Source organism: Pristis pectinata, chromosome 3, assembly GCF_009764475.1.
Source record: "Pristis pectinata isolate sPriPec2 chromosome 3, sPriPec2.1.pri, whole genome shotgun sequence".
Taxonomy (NCBI): Eukaryota; Metazoa; Chordata; class Chondrichthyes; order Rhinopristiformes; family Pristidae; genus Pristis; species Pristis pectinata.
In genome coordinates, this window is record NC_067407.1 from 112,282,165 (window position 1) to 112,306,760 (window position 24,596).

The 24,596-nt window shown below is 38.6% G+C and overlaps 1 protein-coding gene across 2 annotated transcripts in view; it reads left to right on the forward strand.

Annotated features, from left to right (window-relative positions):
* mark1 (MAP/microtubule affinity-regulating kinase 1) overlaps positions 1–24,596 on the forward strand; it is a 145,855-nt gene that overhangs the window by 90,349 nt on the left and 30,910 nt on the right. For both annotated transcript variants that reach the window (XM_052012057.1, XM_052012056.1), the window contains exons 5-9: positions 10,932–10,980; positions 15,551–15,616; positions 17,694–17,764; positions 21,991–22,047; positions 22,187–22,423. In XM_052012057.1, coding sequence (XP_051868017.1) covers positions 10,932–10,980; positions 15,551–15,616; positions 17,694–17,764; positions 21,991–22,047; positions 22,187–22,423 — 480 coding nt within the window. The remainder of the gene's footprint in view (positions 1–10,931; positions 10,981–15,550; positions 15,617–17,693; positions 17,765–21,990; positions 22,048–22,186; positions 22,424–24,596) is intronic.

A 24,596-nucleotide genomic window follows, 5' to 3' on the forward strand; every position in this document is an offset into this window, starting at 1 on the left:
GGCTGGAGTCATGCCATGTACAAAGGAAGGTGGATGTGGTTATTAGAGGCAATCATTCCATTCCCAAGCATCTTCAGCTGCTTCATTAATGACCATGCTTCCATCCCAAGGTCAGAAATGGGATTGTTCTGTGATTGCATATTGTTCAATTCTGTCCTCATCTCCTCAGCAAATGCAGTTGTCTACATATGCATGTGGCAACATTCCAACTTTGGCTGGAAAGTGGCAAATAGCATTCGTACCATGAGAGTGTCAGTAAAAGGCCGCCTCAAAAATGTGAGATTCTAAGCATCTACCCTTGACATTCAATAATGTTGCTGTCATGAAGTCCCTCACTATCAAAAATCTTAGTGGAGTGAGGGTCACTATTGACCAGAAACTCAGCTGGATCAACCACAAATACTGTGGCTTAAAGAGCAGGTCCATTGTTCGTTATTTTGCAGCAAGTGATTCACTTCTCAGCAGCACAAAGTCTTTCCACTATCTACAAAGCATAGGACAGAATGGAATGTAGATGGAATAACGTCCACATGCCTGGATGAATGTAGCTCCAGCAACTCTCAGGAAGCTCAACACCATGCAGCCTTGGATATAGACATAGCAGCCTTTTTGGTTGGTTCCCCATCCACATTAATTCCCTTCACCACCAGTGCACGGTGATTGCAGTGTGAGCCCCCATCTACAAGATGCACTGATTTACACACCTAGGCAACTCCAACAGTATCTCACAAATCTGTGACCTCCACCAGTAAAGATGGCAAGCAGTTCAAAAACATGCCTGACAACACCACATGCCTGTACCCATTGATGTTGCACATCATCCTCATTTGAAAATATATTACCTCTCCTTCATTGGTGCTGATTCTAAATCCTGGCAATCATGCCCCAACAATATTGTACCTTCAAATGAAGGACTGTAGCAGTTCAAGAAGGCTTTTACCACGACGTTGTCAAGGGCAGTAAAGAATGGACAATAAATGCTGGCCTAGCAAGCAATGCCCAGAAAAATGCAAGTCTTTCTTTCTGTGCTGATACACAAACGTATACAATCTCCTTTCTTCAAAAAAAATTACTCTCAAAAATGCTTGCCTGAATAAAGCCTAGAAAATTTTCATCACATTAAAATAAAAGCTGTTATTCCAAACATTGCTGAAGGGTGAAGAGAAAGGACTGGGCTGAGTAAATGTTACTGATGCATCCTGGAATGTTGTCCACATTTTCAAACCACAAGGTTGCTGTGATGTGATCAACATGAAAATCAATTAAAGGAAGCATCAGAAACTGAAAGGATTAACCAATGGTTAAACGTATTCATATTATTTTGAAAATTAGAAATTTTTATGTCAATATTTTGCTCAGACTGGCATTTTGGAATTTAAAATTTCAGTAGATGTATTTCATTGTTTTTCATATGCGTTGATGAAAAAAATGTTTGTCTTCTAGTTTACCTTCTCTTTAATTGGCAGACTTTTCCGACTCCTCATTCAGGTTTGTTTCCATAAGTCTTCCCTGTATCATAAACATTCTACAATGATGGCCTTTCCTTTACTTTTGTGGATAGCAATAACATTCACAAGTTAGGGCATCATTCCTTAGGAGTCTGTTGATATTTTGAGTTTGTGGCCTCTGGGACTAGATGAAGCTGGATATAGAAATGTGTAATTTGTGCATTTGTCACTGAGATTTGTAGATCTATGTTTATCGGAAGAGTATAATCCAGATTACTGCAGACTCAAAATAGTCTCTGAATAACTTTAAATCCATTGACTTAAATCATGCCTGTTATAAGGATGCCAAAATAGATATTGTTCATATAATTGCACTGTGACAATGGTGATAAGTGCTGGAAGTGATACGGCTATGGACCATCAGAGTAGATTACAGATTAAGTACTGGTAAATGTGATTAGTACAGATTGATACTTGATGGTCAGCATGCACATGGTAGGCTGAAGGGCCTGTTTCTGTGCTGCATGACTTTATTGAAGGCAGGAAAAGGCAAGTATATGGGAAAAAATAAAAATAGTATCCTAGGAAGTCGATAAAGATGTTAAAAAGACTGTTAATGATTGTGATCGAAAGCCTGGACTTGAATCATCAATTTCCAATGGCAACTTTTCTCTCAATTAAAAGCCGTGATATAATTCCTAAAATACATTTAGCAATGTTACTTCCAATGAGTGAAAGGGAGATGCGGCTGATAATCATTCAGTGTATTGATCACGTTGCACATTTTTTTTGTTTTAGGAGTGAACTAGTATCAATACCAGCCATTCTAGAATCCAGTTACAGAGCCTGGCTGAATAAAAGCTGGCTCATATTATTTCTTCCCACTCTTAGTCTCATTCCTCTGATGCCAATAATAATTCAGTATACATGAAATAATACTGCTGCATCATGCAAAGCATCAGCATATTTTGTGGAGCAGTGATGTGAAAATAATGAAAATCTAATATATCAGCCAATCTAGCAATTCACACCATCCACCAAGAATAAGCTATCTGACATTTTCTTTGTATACATGCTATAAGGTACTTAACGGTCCCACTGTAGTACACTTGTATATTGCTGGTTTATAGCTTCTAATATGCTCATATATTTCCTTCATCAGATGGTGGTAAAGCCATTATTGCAGCAAGCTTAGTTGATCTACATTCAGAGCTTGCAAGGTAACAGCAACACTTCATAAATGTTTAAAATATAAACAAAACTTGTATACCAATCTACAGTACAAATAACATAACAAATTTACTTAGAACGGAAAATCTTTTAAGATCATTCCCTTATACATATATTTACTGTGGCCAAGAAAACGTCCCTCAGAGCAAAAGACTTTATATCACATATTAGGACTGTATTATCATGACCAGTAAATCTACTTTCATGTTCAATACACAAAAAAATGAAACCATTATCAGAAATTTAAGGGTCACTAAGATTTGTCTTTTGAAAATCCATTTATAACTCCAGTCAAACTATGGCATGTGACTTCACTCCAGAGAATACTTCAAGATAATTGAGATGAATGCAGCTGCCTCTGATCAATAAGAGGCAAAGCAGAATACTGTACTGTCCTGGCTCTCCATAGCCAATGTTTTAACTTCTGTGACTGCAGACCTAATTCTTCCTGCATCTCCTTTTGCAATTGGTCCAGTAAATTGAAAAGTTCATTCTTTGTCACTTCCTTTGCCTTGTGTCTTGATCCTGGTAACGAAACACGAACATTGGTGATGTCTGCAAATTCCCAGATGTCATGCGCAAAGCTTGTCATGCTTGACTCTCTCATCAGTCATTTGAAACAATCCTTATGACCCCCTGTAACTAAATTGTACCTTCGACAAAAGAAAAAAATGTGACCTTTCTTCTACAAGTTTGGAGTGGTTATTTTACTCTTTCATCTACTTTCATTGTACCTACATAGCTGCAGCATTTCATAATCAGAAGTTTAGATAGAAGATTCCAGAGGTTCTTGAGAGTTTGTGGATCCAAGGACCAGGCTGAGCTGGGAGTAGTGATGTATGGTGTGCACATGAGCCTCAGTGAATTCAGTTATGTATTTTATTCAAGAGAGGGTGGTGTCATAATCCACCACAAGCCCAAACTCAGTTGGTATCCTGTTACCAAAAAATGCTGACTGAATTGCAGGATGTTTTATTTTTGAAAATAATGCACACAGAATTGACATTTGTTATGATGATTATGATAAATAGTTTCTCAATAACAAGGGCCATTGAAGAATTGCAACTGTAAGAAAGATCCCCTTATATTTCAGGAGTATGCTCATTTTGTTTTTTATATGGGAACTGAATATTTTTTCCCTCAATTGCACCAGGTAGATTATTATTCTTCTGATTAAATAGATGAAACTACAATTTTTTCAGCTTTATACTTAACAGAGCACACATTGACAATCTGGTTACATGACTGATCCTCACCTTGTCAGTGAAGTAGTGCCAGTGACACAGGACCTTAAAATGTTAGTTCAGAGCTGAGAATGCTACCATATTTTCAATGCTTACAGTATTTACTGATAATTACATTTCAGAGATATATGTGAACATATGAATTAGAAGCAAGAGCAGGCCACCCCACCTCACTCTCTCACCCATTGAACATTGAATTCTCTCACTTTAAGTAATCTCCACATCTCTTCCCCACACACACCCCCAACCATGCTTCTTCTTTTCTTCCCTTTCGTATCCTCTCTCTCTCTTTTTTCTACCCCCCCTTTTTTTTCTCCCCTTACCTTTGACCCATGCCCCGGTGGATCTGCTCTCCCCTCCTCCCCCGCACCTACCTATCACTAGCTCTTACCTGCATCTACCTATCACCACCTTGTGCCCACCCCACCTCCCCTCTTTTGTCCATCTATCACTGCTCTGCTTTTCCCTCCTATATATTGGGCTTCCCCTTTTCCTATCTTCAGCCCTGAAGAAGGGTCCTGACCCGAAACATTGACTGCCTGCTTTTCTCCGCGGATGCTGCCTGGCCTGCTGAGTTCCTCCAGCATGATAGTGTTTTTCATCTAGATTCCAGCATCTGCAGTCTCTCCCCTCCCTCACCCAGGCTTGTTTTCCCCTTCAGTAAGCTCATGCCAGATCAATTATCCATTCCTGTCAACTGTGTAACCTTTCACCACACAAGGATCTGTCCACCTTAGCTTTGAGTCTATTCAAAAACTCTGCTCTGCATAAGAGTGTTTTGATGATTCCTAGTTCAAGATTCTACAAAAGAAAAGGCCGTCTTCATATCTACTATGTATAGAAACTTCAGGATCTTGTATGTTTCAATCAAGTCCCCTCTCATTCTTCTGAGCTTGAACAGATGCAAGACTAGCCTGTCCAACCTTTCCTCGTAAGTCACCCTGTCCATTCCAGATATCAGTCTAGTACAGCTTCCTTGATCCTTCCCAACTCCCAACATGTTTCTATCATTCCTTAAATGTGCTGAACACTGAGGAAGGATACACTATACTGAACACAGTATTCCAAATGTGATCTCACCAATGCCATATAACAATTGAAGCATAACCTCTCTATTTTTATATTCAGTTATCTTTGCAATAAACAATAGCACTGTTAATTTTCCTGATTACTTGCTCTACCTTTGGTGAATTGTGTAGTGGAGCACAAGGATCCTTCTGCTTCTCGGAGCTCTGCAGTCTTTCACCATTTGGGTAATGTGCTTTTTTTTGTATTTCCTGCTAAAATAGACATTTTCACAGTTTCTAACGTTATACTCCATGGCCAGATCTTTATCCTTTCACTTAACCCAGCTATATTCCTCCTTGTGTGCTCGTCACAACTTACTTTCCTACACACCTTTTTGTTGTTAGCAAATATAGTAACCATGCTTTCAGTGCCTTGTAAAGAAGGTTGATTGTAACCTGGAGGTTTACATGAACTAAATCGATGTACATTATTGCTTGTTATTACACAGGAGCAATCACAACCTTTGGTCAAAAGTTACGAGTTCCTATGGAAATTGCAATGCCTAAGAATAAAATCCCATTGTACAATGTCACCTGCAATGATAAGAATTTTGTTTTCGTCAATAAACATATTTTGAAGTAGTATTGATGTAGTGTTGACAGTTTATTCAATCTTAAATGTTAATTAGCTTGACATACTAGTTTTCTTATTGGTAGCTCTAAATATTTCAAAATAAGCTAATGATTAATAGTGTTATTGATTGACTATTTGAAAAAGGAAACTCCTTTGCAGCAGTTTTTCAACCAGTCAGAGGCAAGTAGTTGAGCACAGGCTCCAAGCTCAAAATTAATGGCAACAGCTAGTATTGACAGACATTTTAATATGCAAGAAAACCAGAAAATGCAGCAAAGTAGAAAAGTAGTTCAGGTAACTTTTTAAAAAGGTAAATTTTTGAAGTAGGGGAAGTTGGAATTATTGGAATCATAATATTTTCTTACGACATAGAAAAAGCCAGTCAACCCATCCAGTCTGTGCCGGATCTCGGCCATCCTATCAATCTGATTCTTCCAATTATGTCACCTTTATCATACTTATGTGCCTATCAACTCTCCATGATTCTCCTATGACCCTCCTACATTAGGGATAATTTACAATTGCCAATTAACTTACCAACCCACACATCTTTGGGATGTGGGAGGAAATCAGAGTACACCCATGTGGTTAACAGGAGAATATGCAAATTCCGGACAGTACCGGGAGTCAGGAATGAATCTGGGTGGAGGAATGCCTCAGTGCTGCCCCTGTCTTTTTTCTCTCTTCGTATAGGATAGGATCGCAACTATACTTGCAGTGCCTTGTAAAGAAGCTTGATTGATCTTTGTAACCTAAAGGTTTACATGAACTATTTGCATAGTTACAATAACAAAATAGTTATCCAGATTTTGCAGAAGGATAAAGGAATGAAACTAGATGTTCATCATGCTGACAGCTGCCCACAGACATTTTGTGAGTATTTGAGCAGCAACTTGCTGTATTTATCCAGCTGGACCATTTCCAGCACAATGTCCTCTAGACAGAGTCTGCAGTGTGCACCAGAACGGCACTTCTCCCAATCAGATTGAAAAATATATACTGTGACATATAAGCCCAGTAATTGGATCGTGTAGTGCCTGTTTTTCAGCATTGATTGGACAAAATTCAATCTTGCCCAGAGTAGCAAATATTTCCAGGTGAAATCACTCCAAATGTGAAATTGGACTCGCACTTCTGTGCACAATCCATGTTAGTATGGCTGACTTCTTCCTCATGTCAGGTGCAAACCTAGTGATGTTGTTATTCACCAAACGTTCATTTCTGCCTCTACCAATGTAAATTGGAGCTGGGAGTGGAGTTTTTCCTCTATCATGTATCTACAGAGGTGCTCGTTGCATGGCTGCTTCAGTTGTGATCTCTCTGGCAGGACCACATTACCAGAGGTGTCATGATCACCACCCTGGGTGAGTCAGGGATCATGGGACAGTTGCCCAAGACATGTCTATCAGTGAAGTGCCAACTCCCAGAAAATTTTAAGAGATGCCACACCAACCTAGACCTCCCTAATGAACAATGCATTCACTGGTTCTAGATTTCCAAAGCATTCAATTACAGAGATATGTGGGATTCTGAGGAAGACCTTCAGCTGTGCTCTCATGCCTGGACTCAATGTCCTTGTCACAGATTTATCCAGGCAGGCACACCAGATCTCTGCAGCTTCTCCCAATTTGCTCTCATCAGTGAGATCATCCTGGCAGTGTGTTTGCATAGAACTGAGTTCATCTACTTTACATCAGTGAGGAACAAGTGGCATCTCAGAAAATGGGAATTGTCAGCATTTCTTTCACCCTGAGGGAGACCCACAACCAAGATGGATCCTGGGCAAAAAGTACTGCCGTCCCCTTCACTGGCTGCTCAGACCAGCACACTGTCCAACTACAGACACCGAGTGTAGATATAACAAAAGCCACATGAGTACCACGATAGTAATGGGTAGTACCAGGATTAACTTCCGTAAGATTTTGTTGCATGCATCAGGCCAAGAGGGCCTTTCAGTACACACCAAGTGGATGTGCAGATTTCATTGTTGTGCACTGCTCTACATTGCAACCTGAAGATAGCAGCTGATGCCAGAGGATGAGCAGCAAGGACACCGGGTACCTGAGGCCATGGAGAAGAACCTGGACGACTAGGAAGAAGATGGCGATGAAAACTAAGTGATCCTCTCCACATTGTAATCATCACCATCAATATTGTATACCCAAAATCTTCAGGGAGTTCAGTTGAGGCACACAAGTCACCCACGTCCTACTTTGGTATTGGTTATTGGTTTATGATTGGCAGATCTGCTTGCACTGATTACAGCATGTGATTGAATGAATCCCTGCAACAATTATGTGAGTGACTTACGACCATATTGGTGGAATATCACCTTACTTGGAGAGCCCAGACTTCTTCCAGGCACTTATCCCTTCAACTGTGCCAAATGTCACAACTGCCCCTACACCTCCTCCCTCACCACCATTCAGAGCCCTAAACAGTCCTTCCAGGTGAGGTAGCGAATCCATCGGGGTCATTTATTGCATCCGGTGCGGCCTCCTGTACATCGGTGAGACCCGACGCAGATTGGGGGTTTGCTTTGTCGAGCACCTTTGTTCCATCTGCTGCAACAGCCAGGCTCTCCCAGTGGCCAGCCAATTTAATTGCACTTCCCATTCCCACACTGACATGTGTCCACGGCCTCCTCTGCTGTCATGTTGAGGCCAGACGCAGGTTGGAGGAGCAACACCTCATTTTCCGGCTTGGTAGTCTCCAACCTGATAGCATCAATGTTGATTTCTCTAACTTCCAGTAACCACCCCCTCTTTTTGCCTTCATCCCCTCCCCCCATCCTTTGTTTTCCCTCTTTTCCTGTGGCCCCTTCACCCCTTCTCTTCCCCTCCCCTGCCCTCACAACCTGCTAACCTCCTTCCCTTTATTCCATGGCCTACTGTCCTCTCCTATCAGATTCTTCCTTCTTCAGCCCTCTGCCTCTTCCACCTATCACCTTCCAGCTTCTTATATCATTTCCCTTTCAACTCCCCCACCCCTCCCCCCCCCCCCCCGCCACCTACCTACCCTTCCCCCCTCACCTGGACTCGCCTATCACCTCCTACCCCTCCCCCCACCCTTAGATTTCTGGCTTCTGCCCTCTTCATTTCCAGTCGTGATGAAGGGTCTCAGCCTGAAACGTCAACTGTTCATTTCCCTTCATAGATGCTGTCTGACCCGTTGAGTTCCTCCAGCATTTTGGTTTGTTTGCTTCCTCATAATATACATTTTTCTGAGGATCTCCATTCTGCAGAAATAGAAATGGTGTTTAGATCTTCCTGACCTATCATGTGAGGAGTGGAATTTCTTTTCATTTTGCTCTACTGTGTGCGGACACTCACTCTTGTTGACCTTAGTCGCTTATTATTGAGGAATCAAGGACAAATTGGGCTGCAGCTTCTACATTTGTGTGTGTAAATGCACGTGTGGGCTCTGTGAGGTGCTGTCACATTTATTGCATAATAATGGTGAGTTCTGACTTCCTCAGTGTTTTATGAACTGATTTTTTTTGCAGCTGAGAAGGACGTAAAGCTTGCCCGGTGCAAGCTAAACTGGAGTAGACAACCAAAAACTGGGGTTTGGCAGAAAATCTTGTGAGAGTAACTGGCCAACGCTATCTGCTTAATTCATTCTGAATTTGATGTTCATGCACTTTCCACCATCTGCAGTCTTTTGTGTCTCCATTTAACTACTCCACTGCAAAGTCTCTTCAAGGCATGCCAACTTTGAAGAAGTTTTCCTCCTCTCTTTTCTTCGGGAGTTCTGTGAGACATTGTCTCACTGCTCCTCTTCTGTGGTTTCTACTGCTCCTTGAGTCCAGATGCAGGGTTTCGATGTAAAACACTGACAGTTCCTACCCCCACCCCCCCAAGAGATGCTGCTCGACCCACAGAGTTCCTCTAGCAGATTGTTTATTGCTCCAGATTCCAGCACCTGCAGTCTCTTGTGCACCTGTTGAATGCTGTTTTGTAGTGACTTCCCATGCAGTTGGGATCAGTATTGATGCAGATATGTGAAGGTGTGAGTTGTTTCTTCTTTTTTGCTTTTATTTTTCTCTATTGCTTCTTAATTTCTCCAAAAATCTCTATTGCTACAACTTGGTTGCAACTTAAGTACATCCCTTCCTCAGAACTCTGTATTAGGACACATATATAAATCAATACATTTCCCTTTCCTGATGTTCTTGTTGGATGATGGCACACTATCTCCAGATTCAGATAATCATGAATTGAACATCCTGAAGCACTCAATCTAATATTTCAATGCTGTGCAAGCTAGTTATATTAAGGTTCTTTATAGAAGACATTGTTCTGAGATCTCTTCTAACTCTTTAAGTGTATATAATGGATAAATGGCATTATTCTGAGAAACACACGGTGGACTTTTGCAATTTGAGCCAACCTTTATGACCCATGCAAAATGAGACTAACTGGACATTGTGAGATCTTATTGTGTGCAGTGTGATTGACAAGTTGGCTCAGAGAATAGATAACATGCTTTAAAGTAGTTCATTAAATAAGAAATATTTTGGGGCATTTCTGAGAAATGCAATAAGACATGAGATAAAAACATGAATGAGAATGGTCTCAGTTTATGCGTTGAGTTGTGTTGATAACCCACAGTAACTGGAAATAGATTGAGATTGGTTTGCCTTAATTCATTTGAGGTGCAATCACATTGCAAATACTCATCGGAGACAAATAACAGTCGAGTTTCAGATTCACTTGACAGACCCTGCTAAGTTTCTAGGTGGATGCTGTATTGTGTTCAGTAACAAAGAACCAGTTTATCCATGCCAGCCCACACCGATCAATTTTAGGATAGAACAGGCAGGATAAGGAATTTTTTTCTTAATCTTGGAAGAAAGTAGGTTGCATATAGTTTCCAGGTGCTGCAGTCCAATTTACATTTTTGAATACCTGCAGCCAAGCCTAAAAGTTAAGAGGCAAACTATATGACATGTGCACAGAATCTTATTTCTTGGCTACCAATTATAATACAGTTCTTGCCCTGAATGTTGCATCATCTTCTAACTACCAATTACATTGCTACTTTACAGTTGCATTTCAGTGTTAAAGTGTCTTTGCAGGCAACAGAATTAGGCAAATTCCTCCCTAGGGCTGGATTTAAACCAAGGTAGCAAAGGTGAAAGAGCTTTATGTATTAGTACACTGATTTGCCCTGTTCTGCATTATGTTTGTTTTGACACCAATCCCAGTCTTCTATCAGGGATCAAAAGTAGATGGCCCTTGTATTGTACTCTGTTATATCGATGGCTTCATAATGAATTTAAGAAGTTTATGCTAAAATGGAGAGCAGTCTAAAGTGTTTTTTTAAAGAAAATGCACAATTCTAACATCAATTTTTATTTTAATAGCTCTTTCGAGAAGTAAGAATTATGAAGATTTTGAATCATCCCAATATAGGTAAGATTGTATTTTTATCATATTTGAATGTGTACTAAATATAGATTATTAACTTTTAATTAACCATTACTTGTATTCTTCTATAAGAGCGTCTGTTTTATTTTTTATTTCTACTGTTCTGTTCACCATTATTCTCCATGCAAAATATGATAAATATTTGTAATGTGCTCTGTGTTTCATCAGCTTTTCCATTGTTTCCAACATCTTTGTTTCCTTTCTAATTTCTGCCTGCTCTGAATCTAGTGCCTCAGGTTGGGTTTTGTTTCACTGGCAGTGGCAATTCACTATCAGAGACTCTGAGTAGTGAGTGATGTGCATTGGTTTAGAGGAGGAAGGGGGGTTAGTTAGATTCATAGAGTTATACAGCAGAGAAACAGGCCCTTTGGCTCAACTTGTCCATGCTGACCAAAATGCCTGTCTAAGTTAATCCCATTTGCCTGCATTTGGCCCTTATCCCTGTAAACCTTTCCTATCCATATACCTGTCCAATTTTTTTTTAAACTTTGTAATTGTACCTGCCTCTACCACTTCCTCTGGCAACTTGTTCCATATACCCACCACCCTCTGTATGGAAAAACTTACCCCTTAGGTCCCCTTTAATTCTTTACCCTCTCACCATAAATTTATGTCCTCCAGTTTTAGGCTCTGCTACCTGGGGGGGGGGGGAAGGCCGTGACTATCTACCTTATCTATGCCCCTCATAATTTTATAAATTTACTTTAATCCTTAGTTAAAATTCAAAGTGTCTGTGTTTTCCTTTAAATAAGAGATGTCCCTGATGAGTGTAGCTGAATTCTGAGCCCCTAGGCACTGAGGCCCACATTCAACATAGCTCGCTAAAATTACAGCAGTGTAGAAATTGGATATAATCTTCCTGTATATTTTAGTATTGTGCAGATTTTTTCTTCAGGCACCAGTTAGCCAAAGTGTTAGCATCACAAAACAGCATCACACTAAGTGTGAATTAGTTCTCTGTCATAGAAAGGTCTCTTCTGAAGTAGCTAAGGAGGACAATGCACATCAAATTAGGGTATTGTGTTTGACGTTCGGGAAATAAAGATGGCAAATCTTAAGGGTTGCATGGTAAGATGTTTCTCTGACATGAGTTTCAAATGTTCAGTCTTTAGTTTATATTGTTTTTCTGATTTGGTTCCCCACACTCCCCTCCCAAGTCTGCTTTTCATTGCATTGCTTTTTAATACAGTATTTTTTTGTTTAGAAAATCAAGACTAGTGTAAGAGATTGAATCCCAGTTTTTTTAATGTTTGTTTATATAGAATAGTTAATGCAATTTGGTTCTTAAAGTTTTTCTTGGAAAATTAATATACAGTTGAGTTTCATTGAGTGCTAAAACCCTACTGCCTCAACACATGGAACTAATATAGCAACCAAACATTTTCATTGCAGTTTCACTAAATGTATAATTTATTGGATATTTCTAGGTTATCTTTATGTTTAAAGACTTGGATTTTGCAGTCTACATCCTTTTATCACTCGCAGAAATAACTGAACTATTTAATTACAAAGTGTTCTTTTACTCTTCCAGGCACATAAGCATCAGGAAGCAGGGAAAATTAATGGTATACATTCTCCAAACTCTCATTAACAGTCACTAAACAAAGATTATCCACATGTTAAGGGACAATCTTCAACTTTTGGATGGTGTTGAGAAATACTGAATAACTCAGCTCCAGCTATGTCTGGGGGGAAATGAGAAGTAGAGATGCTATTTAAATGCAGATTTGGGAACGCTATGTGCTTCTCCCAAATTCATAGAGGGACAACCATGTGTGTAAATTTCCTGATAGATTTTCCTTTTTTGCATTTCTGAAAGCTGTTATTTTCTGAGTATCCTGGCAAAACTACCTTTGACTTAGCTTTGCTTTTGGTCATGTTTTTCCCTAGGAAAGACGTCACCCTTGCATCCAAGGCCATTCCTCTTAGTTTAAAAAATTCTCCCAGAAATTTCTTAAAAACCTTTTTTAAAGCAGAAAAATACATTCATATTGGCCAACTGAGGACAACCCTAATTTTTAAATTCTCCCTTACTGTCCCATTGTAGCAGGTTTTTCTTTAAGAAACACTCCCGTCCATGATTGCAATAGTGGCCTGTAGGATGTACATCTCATGTTTCTTTCAACGAGGACCATTGCATGCACTTCCTTATCTTACAATAGTATTGGACACAGGGTGCATTGATGAAAGTATTTTTGTTTTTTTTCTAACAAGTTGTATCCAGGCATAAACTATTGGATTTGACTTTTTATAACAATCCATTGCAGTAGTGTCCACCGTCCACTGAAATGTGATGTATATGAATAAAATGGCTTCAGTAAACTATGTTCTTCTGGAGTTTTCACTGTTAGTCAGATAATCAGCAATGCACAGCCTCTACCTTATTTTCCAGTTCATTGAGATGCTTAAAGATATAACATATGTCATAAACTTTCCCCATGTCTCCCAATGCCTCCAATATCCAGAAATCCAACAAAATCAGTTTTAAATAAAACCAATGCTCCATGAAGACCTCACAGCCCTCGAGGGTAGAAAATTGAGTACTGCCTGAAAAGGTGGTGGAGACAGGTACTCTAACAACATCTTATAAATTATTTGAACTAACACTTGAATCACCAAGGCATAGAAGATTACAGAAGATCTATGTACTGCTGAATGCGATTAGTATAGATGGGCACTTGATGGTTGGCATGGACATGGTGGCTGGAAGGCCTGTATCTGTGCTATATGACTCTAAGACTCTTTGATTCTGACTCAGACTTGGAAATATTACATTTAATCCCCTTAGCCAAATTGTTGATATAGGTTATTAATAGCTGTGGCCCAAAGAGTGGTCTCTGCCAGTCACAGCCTCACAATCCGAGAAGCATTTGTTTATTCCAACTCTTTGTTTTCTGTCTGTTAACAAACTCTCAATCCACTCACGTAAATTACCTCCAATGCCAGGTGCTCTGCCTTTGTTCGGCAAACTCCTGTGTGGGACCTTATCAAAATCCTTCTTAAAAATCCAAATACACCACTTTGCTAGATACATTCTCAAAGTAGTCCAGTTGATTAGTTAAACATGGTTTCCCTTTAATAAGTCCATGTCAACTCCGCTCAGTCATTATTTTCTCAATGTTATGAGCCTTGTCTGGTAACAGATCAGTAGTTTCCTGTTATCTTTCTCCCTCCTTTCTTTCATAATGGGATCACATTTACTTCCCTCCAATCCGCAGGAACTATTCCGAGATCTTATAGAATTTTGGAAGATGATAATAACAGAGCATACATTATCTCTAAAGCCAGTTCCCTGATAACTCTGGAATGTTGATCACTGTCGATGGGATTTATCAGGTTTTAGGCTTATTACTTTCTCTGGTGAAATTGATGAATAACTCTATTTTGTCAATTAAAAAGAGTTTTACTCTTTAAAAAGAGTGTGCATGTATGAATACAACAGGATTTGTCTCAATTATGATAGCTAGCTGCACCAATTAGGCAGGGGAATGAAGGATTGCTGATTGACATGCACAAAGATGCTCAAATCCTGTGGAAGAATAGCCACATTTCAAATCATTAAATTGGCAGTTTCAGGAGAGGATGAGAGGACACAGGACCTGGTGAGGGTAGGAAATGGGTATATTTGAGATCAGAAACACTGTCGATGCTATCTGAAAAGTGTGACGGTGTTCACCGCATCTACAGATTTCTTTTGCTGCTTCAGTTCATATCCCACAGTTCTAGTATTGCCTCTTTCAGATTGTTTTTCTTTCTTTCCCCTCTGCTACTTTCATTCTCATCTCCCATTATTAATGCCTCCTGCAAGCTGCATGTGGGATTACAAGCCTTTATCTCCCTCTCTCAACTGCTACCATAACCACCACTTGTCATTCAATCTGTCTTGGCCTTCAGCCAATCACAAGCATCTCTTTTGTTCTCTCCACCCATTCCCATTCTCTTCAATTTAAAACATTTTCAATTTCTAACCTTTCCCAGTTTTGATGATAGGTTTTCAGCCTGAAACAAAATATTGTTTCTCTCTCCACTGATGCTGCCTGGTTGGCTGTATATTTTTAACAGTTTCTGTTTTTTCATTTTTTAAATGTGTGTTTTGCAGAGCACTAGTGGATTCGGATACACACGTAAATATTGAAGCAAATTTATTTTCAAGCATGAAACCTTAAAAAAATATCTTGGACCACTGAAATGGCATATGTAATAAACTCTGGGTCAGAATGACACTGACATTTGTGAAGAGCTGGTCACAAATTCATCATGGTGAAGGTTATGGTAAAATTCAAGTATATTTGAAACACAAGAAATAGGGAAAATTTAAAACCACATTCTGCAGCACAGTTTAGGTGCTTAAATCTTTCAAATGCAATAATGACTCATGAATTCAAAGCAAGGATTTTGTTTTTACTGGTTACTTTGCTTTTTGAACATGTGCTTTATGACTGAACTATGATGTTGCTGCTAACAGTGATCAGAATAATTTATCCCCACAGTCATTACTTTTTCAGTAATTATTTCATTTGTATTATTTATAAGCAATATTTTCCTCTTCTCCTAGTGAAATTATTTGAAGTAATTGAAACTGAGAAGACACTGTATTTAATTATGGAGTATGCAAGTGGGGGTAAGTTAAGGGTTTGGCTGTTTCTTATAACTGTGGCAAAGTACGTGTTTTCCACAAGGAGATCTCACTGAAATAATGTTGGATTTGCATGCTGACTTTCCTCAAGTAGTTGTTCTGTTAAATGTACTTTTAAAATCAAAAGCAATGTTTTGTCAGCATTGTTATTTATCTCTTCCAGCCTTTTATCCCTTTTGGATTTTTTTAATTAAGTTTTTGGTATACCCTCCCTTTGACTTCTGTGAGTCTTGCATTCCAGAATAGCCTGGTTCCAATTTAGCTCTTAAGGGCACCTAAAAGTATAGTTTGATACCAAAATAGGCAATCCTTCTCGAGGATGTCATGCTGTAGCTGTAGCTCTATTGTAGAAAGACGAGCTTAGAAAATTAGTAAGTAAATAGTTTATCATTACTAGTTTATTTTGGAAAAAAAATGGTTGAAATTAAGTTATTGCTTTGTGCTCCTGATGATGTTCTCTGTGCAAATTAGTTCCCTTTAATGTTTGCACACTAACTTTATTTAATCTTCACATTTTTAGTGTATCTTATACTTGTGCACTTTCTGTTGAGTTGAGAGTTGAAAGTTATATTTTGTTCTTGGAATCGTAATCCTCAGCAAATGATAACTAAAAGATGACAAATCAATTTGGGTCAAATGATCTTAAAGTAGCAAATATGGGTATACAGTATATATTTTTTCCTCTGTTGTATACAGGAGTTTCTTATCCATTAGCAAAACTAAATCCTCTAATTTTTTTTCTAGCAATTTCCTTTTGATCTCTGCCCCAGAAAATTGTAGGGTGAGATCATGTTTAAGTAGTGTGACAGTAGAATTTCTAATGCCAGCAAAGTGTCTATTGCATCAAATCTTATCTAAAAATATCTACAGGAAAAAAAGCTTTGGAATGCAGTAATGTTACACCAGATACATCAAACTGTCACAATATGTATTATGTTTTTCAAGCATTGTCCCATTTTAAAAGTAAGTCTGTCACATTCTACTCTTTCAAATTCTATTCCAGCTGTGAACCTCTGGATCCGTGAATTTCTATAAAATATCCGTTCAGCTTTGTGATCAGTCAGGAAGGCACACAGTTCAAACAGAAAACTCATGATAGACCTTTACCTTGAATTGTATCAGTCCCTTCTAACTTTAATTTTTTGCATGAGCATAGACTATTTTATTTAAAAATTCTAGAAGATAATTTGTATTTAATTGTGTGTGGTGTTAATCTGAAATTACTGGGGGGAGGGGGGTTGGTTTGCTTCCATGAGTGGGAAGGGCTGTACAATATGTTAACCTTGATCACTCTTCATAGCTAAACAGTTGAACAACATATAGAGATTAATATAACATAACCAATAAAAAGCTTTAAGAACTTTACCTTAAATTGGTTGTCCTTTTATATATTTGAAGAAATACTAGAAAAATTCCATTATCCTGCCATTCACACTTGACCTATAAGTTGTTGCTTATTGTCAGTTTATTTCATGAAATTAGAAACAAATTGTCTAGTGCAATTTTTGTAGTATTGCTAATCTTGCCTACACCCATAGTAACCGAGTGGTGCACCTGCTGTTGATTGTTTCTAAATTGTTCATGTACTATTCTAATCGATGAAAGTGGATTTGTGTTATATTCCTCAGCATTGTTTGCCCATTGATTTGGTGCTAAATTAATTCAGTCGCTGTCTTCCTGTCAAGTATCTCCAGTGAGCTTTCATGTTGTTATTTTCACTCTTTTAAATGGAGATGAGACCTTCCTTCCTCTGTGCATTTAATATAGCATTCATAATTCTAGGGTCCATCAAATATGGACTGTGATAAAGCTAGCCAAAAAGACATTGTGGTTGAAATTTGTCCTTGGTCGCTGAACAATGGATCCAAATTTTGGGAAGCTGTAGCTGCCTACTGTAGTGCACGTGTAATGCAAGCGATGAAGGATATATTTCTATCGCTTTGCTTTTCAGAGTTCATTTGAATAGAGCTCTGAAAAGTGAACATGTTTGGGAAGAAGTGTAATATTAGACTGTGCATTCAGTAAACATGCTTCATTCTCCTTTTACATCCTTGCAATGTAGGAGAAGTTTTTGATTACTTAGTTGCACATGGAAGAATGAAAGAAAAAGAAGCAAGGGCAAAGTTTAGACAGGTGAGTTGGGTGTAATTACATAAGAATTTAGGTTTAATTCTTATGACGTTCATTACAAATTGTTATAGATCGTTTATATAAGCATGCAAACTAAATTACCAGGTTTCAAAGAGTGATTTTAAGAAGAAAAGAGAAGATAGTGACGCAAGGTGTTTTGGTGAGAGAATTCCGGAGAAGGAGGCACAACCACCAATGATAGAGATGACAAAGAAACCCAGATTGAAAGGATGTAGATATCCTTTGGTGGAGGAGGGTTAGCGGTTCCACAGTGGTGGGTATGACAGTTGTAGGGCTGGAAAGACACATTTGAGCAATTTGAAAACAACGATGTAAATTTTAGGTGTTGCTCAACCCGAAGCTAGTTTACATTAACGAGCAAAGAGGTGCTGGACAAGATGTGCTGGGATATAGGCACTTAAATTTTACATGACCACTAGATTATGGATGATGGAATGTGGGAGGCTGGTCTGGACTGCACTGGAAAAGTCACACAGATGTGAGATTCAGCATCAGATCAGCTAGGATTAGCCTGGAGTCAAGCAATGTCGCAGAAGTGGAATTAGGCAGTATGATGGCAAAGATATGCAGTAGAATCTTTGGGTCAAGAATGTGAACAGGTCTGATTGAACTTTAGCCAGACGTTTGCCAAGGAGTGGGATGAAATCGTCAGCTAAGGAATGGAGTTTCTGGCAGGAACTGTGGATTTTGTTTTCTGGTATGACTGAATACTGTAAAGTATTTATGACATTAATAATTCTTCAGATAGTGTGGCAGGGCAAGAGGTTCAATTGAAGAGATTTAGTCACAGAGTTTCGGAAAAGCTGGATAGTGATTTAGAAGGTAACGCCACACTCAAGGACTTTGAAGAGGGAAGGGAGGTTGGAGTTGGGGCTGTAGTTTGCAAAGACAAAAGGATTAGGTGTTGGTGTAGTGAGGAATGGCTTACTTGAGAGAGAGAGAGAGTGGAGGGGGATTCAAAGTGACTGGACAGAAATGTTAATAAAATCAGCTAACGTGGGAGCCATAAAGGGAATTTGTGGTGGGGTGTTTTGTGGGAATAGGGTTAAGGGAACTGGAGATGAGTCCTGTGGACAAGCTGTGTTTGGAAAGGTGTGAGATAGGAATGAAACAGCAGAAAGGTGCAAAAGCTGAGGGATTGATCCATTCTCAACCCCTCAATCCTTGCCAGCAATTAGTTCATCTTCAACTTTACTATTCAACATTCTTGTGCATTTCCAACTTCCAAAACAATGGCCATCTTGCAATTCTAGGTCTGCTGAAATGGTTCCAACAAAAATCACACATGACATCCTTTGTGAAACATTATCTCTCTTCTGCCTCTTCATTGTAGTCTTTGTCTTTATGCACCAGATCCTCCTCCAGTCCCTTCTTCAATTTCTCAGCTCCCTCACATAGTCCTTACTTCATTCCATACTTACTTTCCCAATTTAGTGGATCTCTTCCTGAATCCATACGATACCGTACATAGATTTCTTCCCAAAACCTCCGTACTACTCTTTTTCCTCCTTTAAGACGTAACTTAATGCATAAAAATGTGACTAAACTTTGGGCTTTTACCATAATATTTGTGTGGTTCAGTGCCAATTTTAATTCACTATGGTCCTGTGAAACATACTGGTAAGCAAGATGTCAGTGTTGTTAATAGTGCAGGAATCTCTCTGTAGTTACCTCCTCTTCCTCATCTTGAAGACACCATCCACAGAAGTGTGGTACATTTCCATGCATGCATGATACCACCTAGCTGTAACTCTTTTATTACCTCCACTGTGTTGTCAGACTGTTACCATTCAGTCTGCGAGAGCAACACATTAAGCATGGGGAAGACAAAAATCATTATCTTCAGCCTTTGCCACCAATTAATTTTATGTGGAGCAGTGAATCAACAAAGAATTGTATTTATATATGAAAGGTAATGATGAATTAGTGCAAGAGTGATTAAGCAGTAACTGGAAAACTGGCTGGATGTTCTGTTATTAAAAAGGGGATTGAAACTTTGGAGAAGGATGAAAGCCATAATAGACGTTCACTGAAACAATAAAGGTTTAGATCAAATAGGGTTTGCAGAAGTTTAGAAGTAAAGCCCCAAGGTCATTTGGAATTATCCTCAATTTTATTACTAGAATTGTCATAGATTCATTATGTTATATTTAGATGAACAGATAATGTAAAGAATATAACTATCAATCAAACATTATACATAAGAACAGAAAAATTAATTTTACAAAACTGCAGTTGTGTGTTGCAGCTTGGCTTTGTGGGAGCACTATAATCTTTTAAGTTGTAGATTCAAGTATCTAATTTAGGCTGGTACTTCAGAGGCAAAGTGTATGTGCACTGCATTGTTTGAACATAAGTGGGAGCAAGAGTAGGGCATGTGGTCCTTGGAGACTTCTCCAGCTTTAAGACAACCTGCTAAACTCAGATTTTATCATCCCCTGTTACATTATTTACAACAGATGTTTTAGTACTTTCTGAAGGTCTGTGAAAGGGGGTGAACGTAAAGTAATGTTGCTTCATCATTAAAATCAGAATAAATTAACTGGCCATTCATTGTCGTTTTTGACATCTGTGTATCAATATCCATGTGCTTTATCACAAAGCAACACATAAAAAATCGCCAAATTCATTGGCTATGAAGTATTTAGATTAAAGGACATTAAGAGACGCCACATACAAAGTTTTTCAGCAGAGCTGCATATTTAATATTTACTCTGGGATCTTTTGCAAACAAACAAAGAAAACTATAAAATAGGAGGTCAATCCAGCCCTTTGATCCTGCTCCATCATTCAGTTGATCACGGTTGATCATCCAAATTCAGTACCTTTTTCCAGCTTTCTCCCTGTTTCCTATGATATCCCTAACCCTAGAAAAAAGTATCTAACTTATTCTTGTACATTTTTAATGATTTGGCTTCAACTGCTTTCTGTGGTAGAGAAGTCCATGGTTTACACCCTCTGAGAAAAGAAAATACTCCTAATCTCAGTCCAAAATGGCTTACACCTTATCCTTAGAGTGCATCTCCTGGTCTGTTAGAATTCTGTTTGTTTTTTTTTAAGAGATCCGCACTCATTCTTCTGAACTCTGGACAATATAAGCCTAATTGACCCAATCTCTCATCATACATCTGTCCTGCCATCCCAAGAATCAGTCTTCTGAACCTTCACTGAACTCCCTTCAGAGAAAGAATATATTTCCTCTGGTCTTAGACACCTGTCAATGGGAAAAAAATTTTATTATCTGATCTATCTATGCTTCTCATAACCTTGTATACTCCGTCAGGTCCCCCCTCAGCATCTTCTGCCCTATGGAAAATAAACCCAGTCTATCCAGTAACTAAAACATTCCAGCCCAGACAGAGTCTTCTCTGCATCCTTGCTAGTGCAGTCATGTGGTGACCAAAACTGCATCCCGTATTCCAGTTGTGGCCTAATCAATATTATAAAGTTATACCTCCCTGCACTTGTGCTCTATCCCTCCATCCCATATGCCTTCTTCACCACCCTACCTATCTGTGCTACCACTTTCAGGGATCTTTAGACTTATACATCAAGGTCCCTCTGTTCCTCAATACTCCCTATGGCCCTATCATTCATTGTGTTTGTGCTATCCTTAGAAGAACCCCAAAATGCATCATTTGAAGATATGCATATAAAATGCATCTGACAATATTATAAATTGCAGTTGTGCCAGCAGGGCTTTGTGGAACCCTTCAAAATTTAGATGCAACCAAAAATGCATTTGGTGCCATTTTTATGTTGAAGTAGTTCCCACGCCTAACATCACTTTGCATATGTGATAGAACAAACAATTTGTTTTAATTCATCAGCTAAAAGCTAATCATGAATTCAAGTTTGCTCAATCTTTTGGTTTTGGCACATACTCAACATGAAATTAAAACTTTCTTTTAAAGAGCTAAGAACTGATGTGTACATTTTTTTTCTGTTGTACCTTATAAACAAATGATATCATTCTTTTGACTTAAATTCAACATATGCATTCTACTTTACATCCTTCCCCTTTCATAGTCATTTTTTCTCTGCATTTTCTTTACCTGGAGGATGAACCTATGTTAGTGTTATGACTCTTTCAGATGTGTCACTAATTTTGATATTTAAGGTAATGTAATGCTGCAGTCTCAATGAAATGATACTGTAGCATATATGTGTGGAAATATTTCTGAATTGTTCTGATTTTTATGTTTCAGATTGTTTCATCGGTAGAATACTGTCATCAGAAGTGTATTGTACATAGAGATCTCAAGGTACCTGAAACCAAAAGGAATTATGTGATTCTATTTTATGTACTTGCAACTGCTTTGATTTAAGGTTTTGTTCATTCATCAGTTAATTGGTAATTTGTAAGAATTGACAAAAGTAAACATTTGATGTTTCCTTTTTCAGGCAGAAAATTTGCTGCTTGATGCAGATATGAATATAAAAATCGCAGATTTTGGCTTTAGTAATGAATTTACAATCGGTAGCAAATTAGACACATTTTGTGGAAGTCCACCGTATGCAGCTCCAGAGCTTTTCCAAGGAAAGAAATATGATGGCCCAGAGGTGGACGTTTGGAGTCTCGGCGTCATCCTTTACACATTAGTTAGTGGATCTTTACCCTTTGATGGCCAGAATTTAAAGGTAATCTTTTTTAAAGACTGTGTCTTTCCTTTTTGTCTTTTACCTTGAATTGTATATAACCTACAATGCAAATGATCTTTTTTTAATTCAATCCAGATATACAACACAATCAGCCATACTGGTATTTCAGCTCCATTTGAGCTCCCATCCTTCCTCTTTTTATTCTATTAGGATAGCCCTCTTCTTTATTGCTTCACACGTTTGTCCAGGTTCCTCTTAAGTCACCTCAACTATTTTCATTCGGTGGCAATTTCCAATGTTCTTGCTGCTCTTTGGGTAAAATTTCTTTGAATTGGCTATTTGATTACTTGATGACTGTCGCATATTGCTGTCCTATCATTTTGCTATAATTCTCAAGTGGATACACCATATCTGCTCTTGGCACTTCAAACAAGCTTATGATGTTCACTTTTTATAATGGTAAAACATCACATTTTGTAGCAAGATTAGCTGGTTAACTTGTATTTAAGTTGTATTGTCAATATTTTTACTTGAGGTGATTTTGCTTCCTAGTTTGGCAATGATCTTTGTTCTTCAGATACTTGCTGAGTAGAAAATCATAAAAAAGAGTCATTGATTTTGAGTCCAATAGTGTTTAAAATTTATTGATTTGGCATTTTTTTTAATTGGCAACAGTATAGAAAGTGTTCTTGTAAAATGTCTTTTAGAGCATAAAATTTATAGAGCTTGCATGGCAACCACAAGCTTGTTGTTTCACTTGAGTGATTGACCTTGAAACTAAAGCCCATCACCACAGCCCCACCATGCTCAATTCTCCATATGAGAAAGTTCAAATGTAATACTGAGGACTGAGTCTCCAGCTTGCAATACCACTGCTTCAGAGGGATGTAAGTGATGTGCTGTGGAGAGGTGTTACATTTCTTCACTTTAATAAAATCAGGCACCACAAGTACCTTTGGGAGTCTGATTTTTATTTAACATTATTGCACAATTTACCAAGACTTAGGAAAATCCAGCAGTGAAAATGGGGGAGAAACTGGCCCAATGGCATAAATGTCTTGGGCATTGGTCAGGAGGAATATGAATGTTCCATAGACCCTGAAGGAAGACTTATGACAGCCAGCAGTCGATCACACCTTCTTTCACTCCCTTCCTTCCCTGGGAGGTCATTTGCATTTATAAACCTCTCTTTTTCTCCCTTTCCTGTGCTTGGAGGTCTGATCATTTAGTTTCATTAATCCTATGATCAGTGACTTCAAACTCCCACCATCCCAATTGTGACTCTCTCAACATTGCCCCAGTCCTGTTCTTTAGTCCCACTGCACCCAAGCTCTGATCTCTTGTTCCTTTCTCTCAAGCCATAATCCCTTGCTATCTCCCTCACTGGCTGAACTTCTTTCTTGGCTGAACCCCAATCCTAGCCCCTATCTCTAGCTCCACACTCTCATGATCAGCTCTTCCTATGACTGGTGATCTCCCTTTTGGGTTGTATCCACTAGCTAAATCAGAAGCCTGGTGTGCGGGGTTGGGAACTAAGTATTCCAAGGTTCTTGTCGTTTCAAGAAGATTGAGTTTACCAATAAAATTGGTAAAGGTAAAGGAATGAGTTCAGTCATTATTTTTAACAAACACTTATGAAGAAGGATCTTCTCCAATCATTGGGAAAGTGCTGGAATCCATTACTAAAGTATAACTGGGTACTTTGAAAATTATGTTCAGCCAGTGAGCACAGTGTTATGACAAGTAAATCGTTTTGTGAAATCCAAACCTTTTATTATAGCTATAATGGAAGGAAAAGAAGTAGACATAGTTTACTAGGATTAGAGGAGTTCAGTATAATATGTCATGAAAAGTTAATTCTGAATATGAGATTGCAGCATTTAGGATAATAGATCAACATGCATCGAGGTTTCTTTAAAGGATAAGAAACAGAGTACAAATAAATATGAAATTTACATGTTGGCTGGCTGGCTTGTTATTATGGAGTGCCGCAGTGATCAACACTGGGGCTCATAGTTTCAACAGGACTGAGAAACTAATCTGTGAGGAGGGTTCAAAGAGTATAAAAAAAGATGTGAACAGAAGTAGTAAAAATGAAGGAGTTAGATGTAGAATGCTGTGGGGAAATCTGAGATTAATTACTTTGATTGGAAATAAAGAGAAACAAGAATTCTCTATACATGATGAGTAAATATTAATATTGGTGCAAAGG